General features: G+C 45.5%; 1 protein-coding gene across 3 annotated transcripts; it reads left to right on the forward strand.

Moving 5' to 3' along the window:
• The first annotated feature begins 1,032 nt into the window (after positions 1 to 1,032).
• Positions 1,033 to 7,932, forward strand: SMKR1 (small lysine rich protein 1). 3 transcript variants are annotated; one of them, XM_055589523.1, is made up of 3 exons: positions 1,033 to 1,189; positions 1,557 to 1,608; positions 7,245 to 7,932. In XM_055589523.1, exons 2-3 carry the CDS (start codon positions 1,606 to 1,608, stop codon positions 7,437 to 7,439), a joined length of 198 nt encoding a protein of 65 aa, XP_055445498.1. In that variant the 5' UTR covers positions 1,033 to 1,189; positions 1,557 to 1,605; the 3' UTR covers positions 7,440 to 7,932. The 3 variants fall into 3 exon arrangements, 2 of the variants coding, with proteins under 2 accessions (XP_055445498.1, XP_055445499.1); XR_008717471.1 differs by lacking the exon at positions 1,033 to 1,189 and adding an exon at positions 3,424 to 3,528 and having other exon boundaries at positions 1,339 to 1,608; positions 7,245 to 7,373; XM_055589524.1 differs by lacking the exon at positions 1,033 to 1,189 and adding an exon at positions 1,463 to 1,481.
• Positions 7,933 to 21,613: the final 13,681 nt, after the last annotated feature.

The following is a 21,613-nucleotide window of genomic DNA, read 5'->3' on the forward strand; positions in this document are numbered from 1 at the left end:
CAGTCTCCTCCTCCTGCCCTGGGCTTGCAATGTCCTGTCCCCTGCTGACTCATCGTCCAAATCTCAGCTAAACCTCAGACAGACCTTCCCCATCCACCAGTCTAAGAATTCTCAGCCATCATCACATCAATTTAATAAACTCAATGTAATGCATCCTGTTGCACCTATCATTTTTATGTCTGCCACGCCCCCCCACATGATTCCCTGCCCCCCACCCAAGAAAAAAGGAACTTTGTTGCATTTACGGCTGAATTCCTGGGCCCAAAACTGCGTGTCAGGCACATGATAGATGCCTGATAACTTGAATAAAAATAAAGGAGATGAGTCATTAAAATGAATGAGGTTCCTGGTCCTAAACTGTATTCTCCCTCGTCAGGATGAGCTGACGGTTGGAAGCAGAACTCCCTCTACTGGGTCCTTTCTTGCTTTATCCCACAACCAGTATAAGAACTTTCTTCAGGCTCTTTTAAAAACTATTTTGTAGGACTTCCCTGTTCTTCCAGCGGTTAAGAATCCGCCTGCCAATGCAGGGGACACGGATTCCATCTCTGGTCCGGAAAGATTCTACATCTCAGTGGGGCAATTACGCCCGTGTGCCACGACTACTGAAGCCTAAGTGCCGAGAGCCTGTGCTTTGCAACGAGAGAAGCCACCACAATGGGAAGCCAGAGCACTGCAACTAGAGAGTAGCCCTCACTTGCCATAACTAGAGAAAGCCTGCGCACAGCACAGCCAAAATAAATCATGAAAAATTTTTTAATTTTGTAATGTTTCTATTATTACAGGCTCTTTTAAGACATTTCCGCATGTTGTTTTCACTTCAGCCCTCAAAGGCTTTTATCTCATTTCCCAAAAAAGGTACTGGAGTCTTGGCTAACTTCTCCAAGGTCAGTCAGTGAGTGGCAGAGCTCACACTCACAGCTGAAAACGCCCACTCCAAGGCCAAGACGGTACCCCCGCCCCGTCCGGCCGGGTGTGGCCCGGAGCCAGCCGCCGCTGCGCCGAGCCTGAGTTCCACGCGCGCGCAACCTTAGCCAGAGTCGCTCGAGGGACAGTGGCCCGGCCAACGCGGCGTATCCAGGAGGGCTGGCGGGGTCTGTCAGGAAGGCGGGCGAGGGCTCCGCGGACGGGGTGGGCGGGTCGGACTCTGCCAACGGCCGGGCGCCAGGCCCGAGTGTCCAGGCAACAGGTAAACACTGCGCGGCCCCGCCCCCGCGGCGCGCGCTTCCCGACGTTTGTGCGCGCGGCTCTCCAGCGCCCGAGAGGCGCACTTGTCGCAGACGAGCATCCAGGAACATCCGTGCGGCGGGTGCGCAGTCCGGCGTGGCGGCCGCTCGGTGGCTGACGGCCCCCTTGCCCCGCCGGGCTCCCCTGAGCGCCTCGGCCTCCTTGCGCCGCGCCGCGGGAGCCGGTCCCAGACAAACGCGGCGAGGTCCCGGGACCGGCAGCGGTTCGCTGGCGAGTGCAGAGGCGGCAGCCCGGTGAGCGGCAGGAATGGGCGCGGGGGCGCCGCCCCCAGGAGATGCGGAGAACTCGGGTCTCTGTCTTTCTTTCAGGATTGGGAACCCTTGCCACACTCACCTGCTCAACTGAGAACGCATTACCATGGTAATACACTCTACTTACGTCTACGAGGTTCCGAGGCACTTTTTAAATTGGTTTAAGTACCGTTTGTCTTGTAGAGGCACGCTTTACTAAGCTTTGTTGCCCGCGCCAAGAGATTGGCGCCTTCATCTCCAAGGGTCGTGGGATGGCGGTGTCCAGCCCAGTGATCTGAGCGCTCTGGGTAAAGATGAGGGGGGAGAGGGGTTTTCTTGGTGGTCTGCGCCTGCCGAAGGGGACTGTAACCGCAGAATCAGGCCCTCTTTTTGTGAGTTGGTTGGTTGAAGTCCTTTGATTCTGCGGAGCAACTTTCACACCCAGAGGATGCCCAGGGCGCCTGTACATACCAAGAGCGACTAGTCAGGCACCTGGCTTCTGCTGCCCCGTCTAGGGTCCCAAGTGGGATTCTTTCTGTGGACTGTTGTTATTGTTCAGTCCCTTAGCCGTTTCTAACTTTGCCACCCTCATGAACTGCAGCACACCAGACTTCCCTCTCCTTCGCTATCTCCTGGAGTTAGCTCAAACTCATGTCCATTGAGTCTATGATGCCATCCAACCATCTCATCCTCTGTCGCCCCATTCTCCCCCTTCTCCTGCCCTCAGTCTTTCCCAGCATCAAGGTCTTTTCCGGTTTGTGGGCACATCACATCAGATGGCCGAAGTATTGGAGCTTCACTTTAGCATCAATACCTTCCAATGAATATTGAGGGTTGATTTCCTTTAGGATTTACTGCCTAGATCTTCTTGCTGTCCAAGGGACTCTCAAAAGTCTTCTCCAGCACCACAGTTCAAAAGCGTCACTTCTTCAGCCCTTAGCCTTCTTTATCCCTACATGAATACTGGAAAAATCATAGCTTTGACTATACAGACCTTTGTTGACCAAGTTAAAAAGTGACTGCTTTTTAATATGCTGTCTAGGTTTAGGATAGCTTTTCTTCCTAGGAGCAGGAGTCTTCTAATTTCGTGGCTGTAGTCACCATCCACAGTGATTTTGGAGAAAATAAAATCTGTCACAGTTTCCACTTTTCTCCCATCTATTTGCTATGAAGTGATGGGACTGGATGTCATGATCTTAGTTTTTTGAATGTTGAATTTTAAGCCAGATTTTTCACTCTTCTCTTTCATCCTCATTAAGAGGCTCTTTAGTTCCTCTTCACTTTCTGCCATGACGGTGGTAATATCTGCATATCTGAGGTTGTTGATATTTCTCCTGGCAGTCTGGATTCCAGCTTGTGATTCATCCAGCCTGGCATTTCACATTATGTTCTCTGCATATAAGGTAAGCCAGATGACAATATACAGCCTTGATGTACTCCTTTCCCTATTTGGAACCAGTCTTTTGTTCCATGTAAGGTTCTAACTGTTGCTTCTTGACCTGCATACAGATTTCTTAGGAGGCAGGTAAGGTGATCTGGTATTCCCATCTCTTTAAGAACTTTCCACAGTTTCTTGTGATCCACACAGCCAAAGGCTTTAGCATAGTCAGTGAAGCAGATGTTTTTCTGGAATTCCCCTGGTTTTTCTATGATCCAGCAGATGTTGGCTATTTGATCTCTGGTACCTCTGCCTTTTCTAAATCCAGCTTGTACATCTGGAAGTTCTTGATTCATTTACTGTTGAAGCCTAGCTTGAAAGATTTTGAGCATTACCTTGCTGGCATGTAAAATGAGTGCAATTGTACGGTAGTTTGAACATTTTTTGGCATTGCCCTTCTTTAGGATTGGAATGAAAATTGACTTTTTCCAGTCCTGTGGCCATTGATGAGTCTTCTAAATTTGTTGGCATATTGAGTTGCAGCACTTCAACAGCATCCTCTTTTAGGATTTGAGATAACTCAGCTGGAATCCCATCACCTCCACTAGCTTTATTCGTACTCATGCTCCCGAAGGCCTACTTGACTTCACACTCCAGGATGTCTGGCTCTAGGTGAGTGACCACACCATTATGTATATCCAGGTCATTAAGACTTTTTTGTATCAGTCTTCTGGATTCTTGCCACCTCTTCTTAATCTCTTCTGCTTCTGTTAGGTCCTTGCCATTTCTGTCCTTTATTGTGCCATCCTTGCATGAAATGCTCCCTTGGTATCTTCAGTTTGCTCGAAGAGCTCTCTAGTCTTTCCCATTCTGTTGTTTTCCTCTGTGCCTTTGCATTGTTCATTTAAGACAACTTTCTTATCTCTCCTTGCTGTTCTTTGGAATTCTACATTCAGTTGGCTGTATTGGTCCCTTTCTCCTTTGCCTTTCCTTCTCTTCTTTTCTCAGCTGTTTGCCTTGCATCTGAGTTGCATTTTATTCACTCAGCATATTTTATTCATCCCTGCAGTGTTCCAGACATTGTTCTAGGTCCTGGGGAATTAAGCGAACTCATAGATAAAACCTCTGGGTAGGGAAACATAAAGTAAATACATAAATAAAAAGTATTATTAAATAGTAAAGAGTGCTTGGGGCAAGGAGATAGGAAGTGACAGTGCTGGGAGGGTTATTGGGAGGCCATTTGTACTTCCTCCCTCTTTGCCTGGGACAGTCCCAGTTAATGCTTGTTGAAGTGTGTTGGTTTGGGCAATGAATTATATGGTCACCTTAGTAGTAGAAAGAATACAGGCATGGTGTCTGGGAGGTTTTTCTGAAGAGGTAATATTTGAGCAGAGGCTAGCACAAAGATAAGAAACAAATTAGGCCCTCTTTGGAGATCTGCAGGAAGAGGAGGGAGCAGGGAGATCTTGGCGCATTTGGGTACTAGAAGGAAGGCAAGTGGGGCTTGAAGCTAAAATGGTCTTCATTAAGGATTTCAGAGAGTTTTAAGTCAAGAGCTCTGTGTTCTGAGACCAGAATAGCCAAGAGCCATGGGGTTGTAGTCAACCAACCCAACCAGCTCAGAACTGAAAATTTTCATTCCTTTATAGTAATTTTCTAACAGATTTATTGAGCTAGAGTTGATACACAATAGATTGTACATATACAAAATGTACAGTTTGATAAGTTTGACATAGGTGTACAGACATTAGGCCATCACCACATTCAAGATATATGATTTGCAAATATTTCCTCCCAGTCTGTGGCTTTGCTTTTCATTCTCCTTTCAGTATCTTTTGAAGGGCATAAGTTTTCATTCTGATGGTGAATTTACCCATTTGTTCTTTTACAGACATCAAATTGGATATCATATCTAGGAAATTTTTGCCTAATCCGAGGTCACAAAGGCTTTTCTCTGTATTTTCTTTTGTAAGTTTTATAATTTTGAGCCTTTAGGTCTGTGAACCATTCTGAGTTAATTTTTGCATATGGAACATATATGGATTGAAGTTCATTCTTTTGCACATGGATATTCATTGTTCCAGCAGCATTTATAGAAATGATTATTCTATCCTTGTTCCACTGAACTGCTTTGGTACTTCTGTTGAAAATCAGTTGAATCAGTTATTTGAATCAGTTATCTAAATATACATGTGGGTCTAGTTTGCACTTTATTAATCTATTTGTCTATCTTAACACCAATACCATCTGACTACTATAGCTTTATAATTCTAGAAATAAGGTAGTATTAGTCCTTCAACTTTGTTCTTCTTTTTTAAAACTCTTAGCATTTCCCTATGAACTTTAGAATCTTCCACAAAGAGATGAGAACTTTGAATAAAAATGTCAAACCTCTGTCTTATATCCTTTGCATTTCCATATGAATTTTAGAATCAGTTTGCCAATTTCTACAAAAAGATGAGAACCTTGAATAAAAATGTCAAACTTTTGTGTGAATCTTAGTTCTCAAACCATTTTAGAGATTAAAACACACACTTTTTTTTTTTTGGCACTTATTCCAGGTAAGTCAAGTGTGTTTGACATGCAAAAGAGTATAAAATCATAAAGAAAGCCAGGACTCAGAATCCTTAAGAGCTTACGGCAGTGGACACCCGATCCCCCACAAGGATGCTTTATCGGGAGATGCAGTTATCATATGGGCTCCATATTGTCTCTCTTCATTTGGATTTCCTCACAGAAGCCAGGCCACTGTGTTGTAACATAATGTCTCATCTTCATTCCTGCGTTTCATATCTAGGAACATCCTCCATTTCACTTAACAAAAATGTATTTTAAACACATTGACTATGTTTCTCTTTGTTTAAGTGAGGACATTTTTAAAGTGAGGTGCTATGAACAGGACGTCTATTTTATACAAACATTTAGACCTTGCAGGCATCCTTGATAACTTACACACTCCTCCTTTCCCTTGCCTAGAAGAGACACCTTTTCTGTAGTATACTCCCATCTGTTATTTTCTGTATGGGTGGGTCATAGGAATAGAGAATTCCTCGCAGCCTCGTGTGGCTATAGCAAAACTTAGGGAATCATTTGTTCCCAGGTTAGGATGGTATCCATTTCTTTGCCCACAGGGCCTTAACCAGGCAGTATGATTATGGCAAGAGCGCTGCTCCCGAGCCTGGTGAATGCTGGTTTGCACTGTGACCTTGCCGAGCCTCTGCTTTTCCATTTTTAAGATGCGAATATACTTCCCTCCCTTGAAACTCATGAGGATTAGCCATGATAAAAGTGATGGCAACGTCCTTTATTAAGTGCTTAGTGTCAGACACTTGCTATGTGCCTGAGATTCGTGTCTCCCTTGATCCTCATGACTGCTTAATGAGGTTGAGAGTATCACATAACAAATGCCAAAATATGTATTTGATCCTAATTAGCCAATACATTTTAATTTAATCAGTATTAGGAAAATTCTGAAACATGCACAAAAAGAGAATAGTAAAATGAATCACTAGTCATATCTCAGATTCAGAAATTGTAAGCATTTTGCCACCTTGGCTTCATCTATGTTTTATTGGTCGGGTGGGGGTGGGCAAGGTGCAGTATTTTAAAAGAAAATCTCAGGCTTCATTTCATGCCTACAGATTTTAGTATGCATGTCTGAAACGTGTGAACATTTTCTTCCATGACCCAAAGCCACTCTCAGACCTAACTGAATTAATAATTACTTGATATTGTCAAATTTTCTCAATTGCTTTTTTTTTTAATGCCTTTTTATGGTTTGTTCTAAGCAAACTGCAAACAAGACCCACATACTAATTGCCATAGGTTGGGGCTTTTATTTTAGTTTAGTTTTTTGTGTTTTTTGGGAGTTTTTTTGTTTTGTTTTTAACAAAAGTAAAGAGGAGAAGGCCGCTTCTCTTCTTGGGAGGGCATCTTTGGGGAGGCGCTGGGGAAGCCTGGAACACAGAATTCTCCTTTGTGCCAGCCTTCCCCTCCCCCTACACGCATTCCCCTCTGGCCCTTGGCCTTCTCTCCCCCGCCCCGGTTTATCTCCCTGTACTTCACCCTCTCGTGGAATGACACAGCCCGCAATGTATAGGTCTTGTGCCTCAGTTTCTCCGCCTTGCTCTCCCAGTCTCTGGGCGCTTAAATCACGTTGGGTCTCTGGACGGTGCTTGATAGGCAGTCGCTGCATCGGACTGCATATGACTTCTCTTACCGCTTCATACAAACGTTTTTTGTTGTCAGTTTTTTTCCCTTTAGGAACTTTTTTTCCCCTTAAGTTCGGTGGGAAATGTTGAAAATTATATTTTTTCAACATATTTCAACATATTTTCAAGGTTATAAGAACTAACTTTTGCCCCGTTGTATATACTTGTCTTTGAAAGCCTGCTAAAGGGAAGAAGAAAGGCCGGGGCAAGTCGCGTGGGAAGAAGCAGAAGAAGCCGGAAGTGGACATCCTCAGCCCCGCCGCCATGCTGAACCTCTACTACATCGCGCACAACGTGGCCGACTGTCTGCAGCTGCGCGGCTTCCGCTGGCCAGGCGCTGCCAAGACAAAGAAGGGGAAAGGCAAGACTTAAGCAAGAGCATTTCCCAGCCCCTCTATCCTGCAGAGAACAGAACCCAGGGAAGAAAAAGCAGGATTGTGCCACCGTTGCAAGCAAAATAGACTTTACTGAAGACAATCTTGAGATGCAAACTGAGTGTGCTTTTTCTGTGGTAGATAATGATAAACGCATTTTACTTCCTCAGCTAAACCCAGATACGAGTGAGTGAGCCAGTTTGGTTTTTCAGAAGTTAAGGGGTTGGGGGGGAGAAAGTGCGGTAATTCCCACACAATGTGGTGGAATTGATAGAACTTTTAAAAGTTATTATAAATCTGGGTTAGAATTGAACCTCGCTGTCCAAGGGCAGTTCTAGCTTTCACGAGTTTTCTTTTGCCCAAAGGGGTTTTGTTTTTTAAAGTAGACATGACAAAAAGCATTGCATTTGCTCATGGGTCCCTCTTTCGACCACAGTTTCCTTTCCTCATCTTTTTCTAGAAAAATAATAAATATTTTTTTGTTACTACCATTTTCTTCTCAGCAGCCTGACTCTTGTCTGACCTGAATTACCCGCAGACACCGATGGAGACCAGGGTGGTCAGCCCTGCTCTGACCTTGCTAGGCCTCGTGAACAGTAGCTCAAAGGAACGACAGGGTCAGTGGTCCAGGTGCAGGGTGCTCATGCTTAGTCCTTAAGTCATTTCCGACTATTTGACCCCACGGACTGTAGCCCACCAGCTCCTCTGTCCATGGCATTTACAGGGAGAAAGAGATAAATTAGCCCTCGTCCCTCTCTCCTTTCTCTTTCACCAAACTCTTCATCCTCTTTTTCTCCACACTTACATCTTCCCACCTTCTGCAGCCCTTTCTTTTAAGCTTAGCTGACCCTGACTCTTGGAGTCACTACTGGAAATGTGCCTTTTGCCTTTCCACTGATATTCTGGGATCTCCCCAGCCTGTGTGAAGACACTTAAGAGAGAAAACCGCAATTGGTTCTGCTTGGCCCCCAAGGACCTAAAAGCCCCAAATATGTAACATGGAAGGAAAGGCACCTTTAAGTATAAGCACCATCTTTGAATCCCATAGCTATCAGAGATTTTGTAAATATCAGAGAAAAAAAGCAAGTACGTGAATCTTTGTACCAGAGAAGGGGGATTTTGCTCAGAACCCGCGAGCTGGGGGTGACACTTGTCTGGCTGTGTCGTCTGTGTGGACTTAGTATGAGCCCTTGGCTGGCTGTCAGGGGAAACCTGACTCAGGTCAGGTGAAAGATGGTGCTCCTCTTAACCTGAAAGGACCCTGTCTGTTCCTGAGAAACGGGGCGAACTTCCCACTCTGCTGACACTGCAGCGCTGTATCCGAGCAGTTTCTGTGGACACACCAGCCCTAGTCCAGTCCTTCTCAAACCTGGGTGTGCACCATGGTCACCAGAAGACTCCCGAAAGCTCAGGTTCCTGGGCCCTACCCAGCAGGAAGGGTGGGGTTCAAGAATTTGTGTTTCCACTAAACTCTCAGGTTGCGCTGCTGCAGGACCCTTGGAGAAGCCCCACACTAGTTCTTGCTGCCTCACCAGATGCTGAAAAACCTGACGGATCTCTGACCTTGTAGGATGTCTGAGGCCCTACTCTGCCTCTTGGGCTTCAGGAGCTCATGTCTGAGCCGTTGTGTTTATCTGAACATGAGGGAGGTGGCAGCTATGTTGCTGCTTTCTGATCTCCACAGCAGGAGAACGTGGCTGAAGGGAGGGCAGACGTGCCCGTCACAGACTTCTGTGGGCTGAGTGGATCATGGAGGTGGCGATGTCTTCCTCTTTTGAGATGGTTAAATGATGAGCATGCAGAAAGGACTGGAAGCATTTGAACAGGGGCTTGGATGGGGCACTGTGTACCGGAGTCTCCACCCAGGTTTTAGCAGAGTGGCTATTTAGTCTTGTACTCATTGCAGTGCTGGGGTTCTGAGAAGCCCTTAGGAGTTTTGAATTGAATAGCTGTGGCGGTGGTATAGTGGGTGTATGACATGAACTATCACACACAAGCCATATAAAAGTTGTGGCACATTTTTACTTCAAACAAAATTTTTTTGGTGAAACACTCTAAAATTCAATAAAATTATCCCATTTTGACAATTTGAGTATCTTCTATACTTGATACTAGGAAGGTAAGACAGGGTCCCTCCCTTCAGGTGCTCCCAGCCTGGTGAACGGGGCTGATGCCCAGGTTCCACTGTGGCGGCAGCTGCGTTTCTATTTCCACTTGGACAAAGCGCATTAGTTGTCTGGTTTATGCAGGTGATTAAGAAGAGGGTGAGACTAGCCTTTATAGGACACCTGGGGGGCCTCTGATGATAAAATAGATCCTCGAACCCTGCGGTTTTTATTTCTCCTAAACCCAACTCAACCAGGATCCTGATCCTTCCTATGGATGAGAATTCAAAGGGAGCCTGTGAAAGGAGCCATGACGGGAAAGTCCAGACACAGGCCACACGTGGGCTGTTGGGAGGCAAGCCTCCTTGCTGTGAGGCTACTCTAGCCGTTTGTGAAGGAAGCGCTGTTCCAGTGCGAGGGAGGAGGCAGGGCCGATGGCCAGAAACTCCAAGAACATGCAAAATGTCCATGGAAGGGAAGGAAGATGTGGCAATGCATGTGGAGAGAGGATATGTATATTTATTTTGGCCGCTGTTGAGGGCCCTCAACAGTGAAAGTCCTAAACGCTGGATTGCTAGGGAATTCCTGAGAGAGGACATTTTTTAGAAAGGAAGTACCCCTTGTAAAATTGATAACAATTAAAAAATCCCTGGTGGCTCAGACCGTAAAGAATCGTGCAAAGCAGGAGACCTGGGTTCGATCCTTGGGTTGGGAAGATCCCCTGGAGGAGGGCATAGCAACCCACCCCAGTATTCTTGCCTGGAGAATCCCCATGGACAGAGGAGCCTGGTGGGCTACAGTCCGTGGGGTCAGAAAGAGTCAGACACAACTGGGCAACTAAGGACTGCACATAGTACAGAAAGGACAATAAGAGTTGTTTTTTTTTTTGTTTTTGTTTTTAATTTCAAGCTTACCAAAAGAGTAAGAGGAAGTGCAATGACACCTAGGCCTTTTACCTAAATCACAGCTCTCAGCTTGGCTCTATTCACATTTGGGGCTGAATCACTGGTTGTCCTGAGAGCATGTCCTGTGCACTGTGGGATATTCAGCATCACCCCTGGTCTCCACCTACCAGATGCTGGTAGCACCAGTTCAACTGAGGACACGGATACCTCCAGACATCATCATATCTGGGAGGCAAAGTCATTCCAAGTTGAAACCATTGCCCTAGCATTTTGTCACATTTGCACACCTACACACGTATAATACAAATATATAGGTAAACATTTGTATACTACATATATTTCTTATATACACATAATCAGAGTATGTATACATACACATGTGTATATATTATATACATATATAATATAAATACATACAAACATACATGTATATCTATATATATATATTTCTTATATACTGATAATCAGAGTAAGGGGCAGCTATTAAATTGTGAATCTTTGTATAAAACATATGCAGGGCTTCCCTGGTGGTCCAGAGGTGAAGAATCTGCCCACCAATGCAGGGAATATGGGTTTGATCCCTGGTCCAGGAAGACCCCACATGCAGCGGGGCAACTAAGTCATGTACCTTTGAGCGCTGCTCTGAAACAAGAGAAGTCATCACAATGAGAAGCCTGTGCACCACAACAAAGAGTAGCCCCCCACTCACCGCAGCTAGAGAAAACCAGCATGCAGCATTGAAGACCCAGTGCAACCATAAATAAATAAATTTATTTTTTAATATGCATATTATACATATAATGTATATGTAGCATATATACATCTATGTAGGTCTTACATACATGGAGAGCAAATGTAGCAAAATGTTAAAATATGTAAAAGGGTATACACACACACACACACACACACATATATATATATATACACACACACATTTTTCTTTCCTGTACTATTTTAAAGTAAGTTGTGTTCATCATTAATCTTCATTCCTGAATACTTAGCTCCTGATAACAGGACTTTCTCATTTATAACAACAGTAGGATTTTTATGGTCAAGAAATTGACATCAAAACAATATTAATCTGTATTGCTTTTTTAAACTATCCCAGTTGTTGCTTACTTGCTAAGTCCTGTCTGACTCTTTTGTGACCCCATGGACTATAGTCTGCCAGGCTCCTCTGTCCATGGAATTTCCCAGGCAAGAATACTGGAGTGGGTTGCCATTTCCTTCTCCAGGGATCTTCCTGACCCAGGGATCAAACCAACATCTCTTGCACTGGCAGGCAGCTTCTTTACCACTGAACCATCAGGGATTTTTTATTGTCATCAATTTTGCCAAATTATCGCAGTTAGTTGGATTCTTTTGATCAGAGATCTAAACAGGACTTAGCAAGGATCACACATGGTGCTTAGCTATCATGTCTCTGTGGTCTCTGTTAATCTGAAACAGTTTCCTCCTTTTTTGGCAGGGAATCATTTATGATACTTATTTTTTTGGGGAGGTGGGTGACTGTGCCGCTGGCTTTCAGGGTCTGATTCCCCAACCTGAGCTGAACCCCAGGCGGTGGCAGCGAAAGCCCAGAATCCTAATCACAGGGCCACCCAAGGAACTCTTTGATGTTGACATTTTTGGTTTCAGTCAGTTCAATTCAGTCACTCAGTCCTGTCAGACTTTTTGCAACCCCGTGGAGTGCAGCACTCCAGGCTTCCTTGTCCATCACCAACTCCCGAAGCTTGTTCAAACTCATGTCCATTGAGTCCGTAATGCCATCCAACCATGTGATCCTCTGTCGTCCCCTTCTCCTCCCACCTTTAATCTTTCCCAGCATCAGGGTCTTCTAATGAGTCAGTTCTTTGCATCAGGTGGCCAAAGTATTGGAGTTTCAGTTTCGGCATCAGTCCTTCCAATGAATATTCAGGACTGATTTCCTTTAGGATTGACTGGTTTGATCTCCTTTAACTATGGAAAAATCATAGCTTTGATTATATGGACCTTCGTCGGTAAAGTGAAAAAGTGAAGTCATTCAGTTGTGTCTGACTCTTTGCGACGTCTCTTTAATATGCGTCTAGGTTGTTCATAGCTTTTCTTCCAAGGAGCAAGCATCTAGACCCAGTTGTTTCATGAAATGTCCTCTTCTCAACCTGTTACAGTCAGATTCCTGCCTCTGCTGCTCCAGCGAAATTGCTTGATAAACGTCATTGTTCCATTAATTCTAAAATTCCAAGGACTGCAAACCATACCATCATTTTCTGTACCACTAAGATATGCAGAGTACATCATGAGACATGCTGGACTGGATGAAGCACAAGTTGAAATCAAGATCGCTGGGAGAAACATCAGTAACCTCAGATACGCAGATGATACCACCCTTATAGCAGAAAGTGAAGAAGAGCTAAAGAGCCTCTTGATGAAAGTGAAAGAGGAAAGCGAAAAAGTTGGCTTAAAACTCAACATTCAGAAGACTAAGATCATGGCATCTGGTCCCATCACTTCATGGCAAATAGATGGGGAAACAGTGGCTGACTTTATTTTGGGGGGCTCCAAAATCACTGCAGAGGGTGACTGCAGCCATGAAATTAAAAGACACTTGCTCCTTGGAAGGAAAGTTATGACCAACCTAGATAGCATATTAAAAAGCAGAGACATTACTTTGCTGACAAAGGTCCATCTAGTCAAGGCTATGGTTTTTCCAGTAGTCATATATGGATGTGAGAGTTGGACTATAAAGAAAGCTGAGCGCTGAAGAATTGATGCTTTTGAACTGTGGTGTTGGAGAAGACTCTCGAGAGTCCCTTGGACTGCAAGGGGATCCAACCAGTCCATCCTAAAGGAGATCAGTCCTGGATGTTTATTGGAAGGACTGATGCTGAAGCTGAAACTCCAATACTTTGGCTACCTGATGGGAAGAACTGACTCATTTGAAAAGACCCTGATGCTGGGAAAGATTGAAGGTGGGAGAAGAAGGGGCAACAGAGGATGAGATGGTTGGGGGGCATCACGGACTCAATGGACATAAGCTTACATGACTAAACATGAGTAAACTCCAGGGTTGAGTTGGTGATGGACAGGGAGGCCTGGCGAGCTGCAGTCCATGGGGTCACAAAGAGTCAGACACCACTGAGCGACTGAACTGTACTGAACTGAGTGCCCTGTTTCTGTCCACTCCCTTCTTCTCAAGACTCTTCCGTCTGGACTTCTTTGACACAGTCCCTCCTGGCTCCCCTAGCTCTACCTGTACTTCTACATCTGTTTTACTTCTGTGGACTCTATTTCTATGCTAATTCTTCCCTTGCCGTCCCACACTGGCTGTGCTGTCTATGGCTTCCGCCTCCTTCACACCTTCTGCCTCCCACCTAACTGTAAAACCTGAACTAGGTGAATCAGACCTTCTCCCTAAGGGCCCTGAGGTGGCACGGGAAACTCAGGGAGACGCCCTGCAGGCACTCAGGATTTGGGGACCAGGGCTCAGGAGAGAGTTGTTGGCCAGGTGTGTAGGTTTAGACAGACTTCACTTCAGCGCAAGCGCACACGGTTTGGGACCGACCGCCTATCAGCATAGTGCTGAGATGAGAAAGGGGCAGCAAGTTAGAAATCTGGCGGACAACCGCCTTAGATTTAGGAGCAGAAGAAGAGCAACTGTCACAGACGGAGTCGGAGAAGAAGAGGAAACCTGGAAAAAAGGGAGTCTTCGGGGCTGCACGCGGCAGAGATGTCAGGGAGGGTGGGGAACGGGAACAGGGACCGTGATCTGCTAGACAAGGGGTCCTCTTGTTCTCAGGCTCCTCTATAAAACAGGAGATGAAGGTAAATGTAGAAGGGAGGGACCGGGGCTTCCGTGGGCGCACAAACCAAAATCTGCAGGTGTCAGAATCCCAGTCTGCGCCAGCCCCGCAGGCCGTAGCCCGCGTCTCCTCGTCGCCCCCTGGTGGTGGGAGGATGGAGCATGTGTCCCTGAGCCGCGACCGCCAGCTTGCAACAGGATCGCTCAGTGTAGCCTGAGGCTCCCGGAGGCTGAGCCCGCGTGCTGTGTTTAGAGGCTGCGTCTGTGTTTGGTCTTGAGGGTCCGGGCCAACCAGGGATCGATTTTCTCCCCACCTGACGTTTCTTGCTGCTGCTGCTAAGTCGCTTCAGTCGTGTCCGACTCTGTGTGACCCCATAGACTACCAGGCTCCCCCGTCCCTGGGATTCTCCAGGCAAGAACACTGGAGTGGCTTGCCATTTCCTTCTCCAATGCATGAAAGTGAAAAATGAAAGTGATGTCGCTCAGTCGTGTCCGACTCTTCGCGACCCCATGGATTGCAGCCTACCAGGCTCCTCCACCCATGGGATTTTCCAGGCAAGAGTACCGGAGTGGGGTGCCATTGCCTTCTCCGTGACGTTTCTTAACCCCACACAAATACTGTGTTAGCCGCTGCTCTTTAAAAATACAGCAGAAAACAAAATTCTGTAAAGCAATTATCCTTCAGTTAAAAAAAATTTTTTTAAAGAAATATTTACCAAAAAAAAAAAATACACTTAATCACATGATTCTTCTGCTTTGAATATTCTCGTGGCTACCCCATCGCTCTTGGGATAAGACCCGGCTTCCCACCATGGCCCAAAGCTCCTGAGTGGTCAGGTCCCTACCTCTGGCCTCCCAGCAATTTGCTGCCCTGTTCTGAGCATCCCTGATGCTCAAGCTCCCCTCTGCCTCAGGGATTTTGCTCCCGCTGTTCCCTCTGCCTGGAACACTGTCCTTTCTTCCACCCAGGTGACTTCAGTTAGCCGCGAGAGCCCCTCCTTCTATCCTCGCAAAAGAAGGCTCCCTGAACCCGCACCAAACTAGGTCATTTGCTGTTCACACTTTTCAGGGCCCTGTGCTTCTCCACACATTTTACAGTGAAATAGTTAATTGTATGATTCACTATTCAGTAGTTATCGTTCCTGCTAGGAGCTGGCTTTCTGTTAAGAGGGGCTTGGTGGCTTATTAATGGCTTTCGTGGTCCCAGCTGCACTGACAGCACCTTGGCACATAAATATTGGTTGCAGGATTTTGCTAACAAGCCACCTATGCCATGATAATAAACTCCAGATCTCAGTGGCTTTAAACAACCAATGGTTTATTGCTTATTAAGGCTGCAGTTCATGGAGGACTGTCTGGAAGTTTTCTTTCTCCTTCAGGCTGTGTGTCCACTGAGGGTGAGCTGGGGGCCTGTTCCCATCCTCCTCACTCAAGGACTCAGGTTTACTCAGCAGCCACCACGAGGGGTGTCACAGGCTGCCCCAGGTACCAGGAAGGAAAGAAAGAAGTGGAAATTGCACACCAGCCCTTAAAGTTCCCACCTTGAATGACCCAGGTTGCATCTCTCATTTTATTGGTTAAGGTAAGTCACAGTGGCCACAGCTACCTTTAAAGGAGTTCAGTTCAGTTCAGTTCAGTCACTCAGTGGTGTCTGGCTCTTTGCGACCACATGAATCGCAGCACGCCAGGCCTCCCTGTCCATCACCAAATCCTGGAGTTCACTCAAACTCGTGTCCATCAAGTCAGTGATGGCATCCAGCCATCTCATCCTCTGTCACCCCCTTCTCCTCCTGCCCCCAATCCCTCCCAGCATCAGGGTCTTTTCCAATGAGTCAGCTCTTCACATGAGGTGGCCAAAGTATTGGAGTTTCAACTTCAGCATCAGTCCTTCCAATGAACACCCAGGACTCATCTCCTTTAGAATGGACTGGTTGGATCTCCTTGCAGTCCAAGGGACTCTCAAGAGTCTTCTCCAACACCACAGTTCAAAACATCCATTCTTTGGTGCTCAGCCTTCTTCACAGTCCAACTCTCACATCTATACATGACCACTGGAGAAACCATAGCCTTGACTAGATGGACCTTTGTCGGCAAAGTAATGTCTCTGCTTTTTAATATGCTATCTAGGTTGGTCATAACTTTCCTTCCAAGGAGTAAGCATCTTTTAATTTCATGGCTGCAATCACCATCTGCAGTGATTTTGGAGCCCAAATAAATAAAGTCTGACATCACAATACCCAACATGCCCCAGAGGACAACCAGAAATATTTGCTGGACAGCACTATTAGTAACTATTAGCACTAGTAACTGTTGTATTAGTGCACTACTTTTCTAAGAAATAGAAAGGACTCAGAAAACAATTAAAATGGAAATAAAGCTAAGGGACAAGTGGTACTGGGTATCTAGTTAAAGAAATGTGTTCTCAAGATGTTGCATCTATACACCCAGGTGGGGTTTTTTTTTTAATATATTTATTTATTAGGATGCACCAGGTCTTCGTTGCAGCATACAGGATCTTTAGTTGTGGCATGCAGAACTTTTTTTTTTTTTAGTTGTGACATGTAGATCCTAGTTCCCTGACCAGGGATTGAACCCGTGCCCTTGGTGGTGAAAACTTGGGTGTCTGAACCACTTGGAAGTCAACCACTTTTACTTGACATGACCCCTCTTGGTCACCCTCTCCTAGTTGTTACCATTTCTCCATTGCCCCTATCTTTAAGATGGGGCACCCACATTTCCCAGCACAGTGAAACCGTGCCTTTCTGGACATTGGATCATCCTTCCAGGACAGGACATTAGACATGAGGCTTTTGGGATAGATTCATCCTTCATTTAAATAGCTCAAGGCGTGGTTTAGTCACTGTGGGAAAATTTGGTGGTTCCTCAAAAAGTTAAACATAGAATTACCATATGATCCAGCAGTTCCACTTCTAGGTACATACCCAAAAGAATTGAAAGCAGGGGGCCAGACAGACACCTGCACACCCGTGTTCATAGCATTATTCACAATAACCAAAAGATGGCAAGAATCTAAATGTCCATCAACAGATGAGTGGATCAAAAAAAGTGGTCTATACATACAATGGAATAGTAGCCTGGAAAAGGAATGAAATTCTGACACATGCTACAGTGTGGATGAACGTTGAAGACATTACACAAAGTGAAATAAGCCAGAGACACAAGGACAAATATTGTAGATCCACTTACATGAGTTATCTAGAATAGGTAAATTTATAGACAGTGACAGACTTTATTTTCTTGGGCTCCAAAATCACTGCAGACTGCAACCATGAAATTAAAAGACACTTGCTCCTTGGAAGAAAAGTTATGACAAACTAGACAGTGTATTAAAAAGCAGAGACATTACTTTGCTGACATAGGTCCATATAGTCAAAGCTATGGTTTTTCCAGTAGTCATGTATGGATGTGAGAGTCAGACCATAAAGAAAGCTGAGTGCCAAAAATTAATAGTTTTGAATTGTGGTGCTGGAGAAGACTCTTGAGAGTCCCTTGGACTGCAAGGAGATCCAACCAGTCCATTCTGAAGGAAATCAATCCTGAATATTCATTGGAAGGACTGATGCTGGAGCTGAAACTCCAGTACTTTGGCCACCTCATGCAAAGAGTTGACTCATGGGAAAAGACCCTGATGGAAGCATGGAGTTCTCACCATTGGACTGGCAGGGAATTCCCGTGAATGTATTTTATGCCACTAAAGTGTAGACTTAGCAGCAGTTAAAATGGTACATGTATTTTACCACAATTTTTTTAAAAATGAAGGATTTTCCTTTTTTGTTATAGATCTCTGGTAGAGGTGGGAGGGGAAGGCATATGCAGGGCAGACCTCCCACAGAAGGCTTTCTCTCTCCAGGTGACAGGGGCAGGTGTGATCCCCTCCAGGACCGCCCCCTCCCCCGGCTCCCTCCCCCGGCACACGGCAGCCAGAGTGCACATGTCTCCTCTGTGCCGTAGAGAGAACAGTGCCTCTCTGTCCTCCCGCAGGGCTCACCCTCCAGGCCCCGAACCACACCACCTGCCGCCGGCCCTCCCTCCCCTTGCTCTGTGATGGCCTCCTCCAGTTATTTCAGCCCTGCGTTTTCTCTCCCTGCTTAGCATGTGAAGTGAGTTAATGATAAGCGAGGCAGAGATGCTGTGAATGAGAGGCCAGGCTTGCTGCAGTGTCAGCGCAAGGAGGGTGCAGACTGAGGGCCACTGCCCCTACGGGAGAGGGGGGTCCCTCAGACCGCATCTTCTTGGGCCGCCTGGTCTCTGGCTTCTGGAGCACCAGTCACCATCGTACTTGCCACGAAAGTTCAGCAGGAGAGCTAGAAACAGCACCGTCCACCCTTCTGAGTCTGCCCTTTGACTGTGGGAACTGAACGGGCAAGAATCACTTGATCTCTTCTCAGGCTCCCTGTGCCCTCCACCTTGACCTCTTCAGCAGCCTGTGGGCTTCTGTTCTGTAAGATTGTTGAGCTCAACAGCACGGCTGCAGTCAACCTCCCAGAACCCACCAAGGCGACAAAGGCAGCCTGTTGCTGCAGTACAGCAGGCTGTGTGCGTGTGTTGTGTACCACCACCACATGGGCATAGATGGAAATCACTGTCTATTCAGGACCGATATGGAGTGTGAAGGTGTGGCTGCTTATTGACCTTGAGAATCAATTGAGAGACAATGAAAGGAGGGAAAAGAGTTATCATGGGGGCAGTAGTGGGTTGAAGAACCTCTTTGCCCAGCTTTGCTTTGTTTGATGGATCAGCTTAAGTTCCCCTGCTGGTTTCGGCCTTCGGTCCAAATGAAGTGGCTTACTGACCAGCCCTTTCCTTGGATAACGAGTCTGGCTTACCACCGTGCCCCGTCAGAGCCACCAGGTGTGGTAGAAGTCTGGCCGTCCTCCCCACTGCCCCGGGTCTTTGCCTCTTCCCCAGATCCCTCTATTCACTGGTCCTACTGGAGGGTGCTGCTGTCTCCCAAGAGCCCCTAAGTTGACCTCAGTCCCTTGCAGGCTCCATGGATGAACAAGGGATGTCAAAATGCCTGTCCAGTCTCTCCATGGGACTTGCTACCATCACCGCTGGGGTCAGCCTCGCCCAGAATGGTCTCCAGCTGCTATCAGATACAGAAAACTCTTTTGGGCATTAACTGCTTGTTATGGACTGACTGTGTCCCCTGCCCTCGAGTTCATATGTTGAAGCCCTAACCCCCAATGTGGTGTATTTGGATATGGGAACTTTGCAAAGTAATTAGGGTTAAGTGAGGTCATGAGGGTGAGGTCTTGGTACAGTAAGATTGGTATCCTTATAAGAACAGACACCAGGGAATTCCCTGGCAGTCCAGTGGTTAGGACTGTACCAGGGCCAGGGCTCAATCCTTGGTCAGGGAACTAAGATCCTACAAGCTGCATAGGGTGGCCAAAATAAAAAAAAAAACAAAAACAAAAAAAAACCAGAGACACCAGAAAACAGTATGGAGAGTCCTCAAAAAATTAATAATAGAACTATCCTAGGATCCAGCAAGCCCACTTCCTTGCTGGCACCTTTATCTTGGACTTCCCAGCCTCCAGGACTGGGAGAAATAAATTTCTGTTGTTTAAACCACCCATTTATTTATTTATTGGCTGCATCACACAGCATGTGGGATCTTAGCTCCCTGACCAGGGATCAAATTTGTGTCCCCTGCATTAGAAGGAGGAGTCTTAACCACTGGACCACCAGGGAAATCCCCAAACCACCATTTTCTTATGGCCCCCCCAGGCAGGCTAATACACTGCTCAACCTCCAATCCAGAAGACTCCAAGCACACTGCCTTTTAAAAATTGTATTAACATTATTGTAACAGCATTACATTAATTATAAGGGAAGAAAAATTAGTAACCTGATTCTCCCATACTGATATAGCAGTTTAGATTCAACCAAAAATATTGATTAGCTCATGTATGTTAGGCACCAGCTAGGTATTGGGATACCAAGATGAATCAGGCTTGACTCCTATTCTTTTTGCATATTTTTCCCTGTCTTTCCAGGCCCTTTGCAGAGTCAATTCATTGTTTACACAATTTTAATTACAGAATATATTTTATTAAATATATTAAAATATTTTAATTTTTAAATATATTGAAAACATTTTATATTCTGCTTTTCACTAACCATAAACATTTTAAAAAGATAAAACATTGCCATAGTCTTAGGTGAAGGTTAATTTTCAGCAGCTGAACTGAGTATATGTGTTGAATTACAAAATTTTAACTGGTGGTTTCATCTCCATAGCTGTCTGTTAATGGCTGTGTGATATTATGTTTCATTGGTGTACTATAATTTACCTGAGGATCCAGTACAGTGGGACACTGATGTTGCTTCCAACGTTTGCTATGATATATAATGCTGAATGAATGCCTTTTTATGTCTAGGTTCATTTTGAATAATTTTCTTAGACTAAGTTCCAATGAATGAGCGTATTGGGTCAAAAATTGAAGTCCTTTTATGGAGCCCCTTGGTGTTTTAGGGACCAGCTTGTTTCCCAGAGGACCAGGAATTGATTCAAGGGGCAATGAATTCTGCCAGGGCAGGAGTGGCAAAGTGGTAAGGCAGGAAAGCCAGAACGCAGGGAATGACCAGTTTCTACAGGGTCTCCATGCTGCCATCTGCTGCTGAGTTTGCACAGATGAACAACGGGCCTTGGTCTGAGGATGTCTTTGTAGCACAGGTTTACTTGGCCTGGTGAGCAAGTGCATGAGTTGTGGAGCAAGACACTTGAAATCAAATTCCAGCTCCACTGGGTAGTTAGAGTGTGACTTGGGTCAAGTTGTCTAATATCTGTGGCTCTGTTTTCTCTTTCATAAAACGAAAGATTAAAAACAACTTACATAAAAATGGGTGCTTAGTTGTGACAATATACAAAAGAGACCCAGAAGAACAAACGGAGAACTGCCTGTGATTATGAACGACTTTGGTGTTTGCTTCTTGTGTTTTTTGGTTTCCTATTATGCACATGTTAACTTCTAAGGAATAAACATTATTTTAAAAACCTTAAAAACAATGTACGTCATAGGGTATTATGAAGATTAAATGAGATAATATATGTCACGTGTTTCGCCATGTGCCCAGCACGTGGTAAGCACGCAATACGTGTTCGTTATGGGAATAGGACTAATTAAAGAATGTGTCACAGCCTGCTGTTCAGACTGTGGGGTTGGTGTCTGCCTTCAGGTTTGTTCCCACACACAGATCCTCTGAAATGACTTAAAATTCTCAGCTGAAACTTAATTCCATCAGAATGGAAAGCTTATAAGTCAAGTCAATTAACAGATAGGACTGTGCAGAGAGTTCTGAAGATTCAAGAGTTATGTCCTTGAACTCAGAGGGCTTACATTTTCCAAACATT

The sequence above is a fragment of the Bubalus kerabau genome, chromosome 8 (assembly GCF_029407905.1).
Source record: "Bubalus kerabau isolate K-KA32 ecotype Philippines breed swamp buffalo chromosome 8, PCC_UOA_SB_1v2, whole genome shotgun sequence".
Classification (NCBI taxonomy): Eukaryota; Metazoa; Chordata; class Mammalia; order Artiodactyla; family Bovidae; genus Bubalus; species Bubalus kerabau.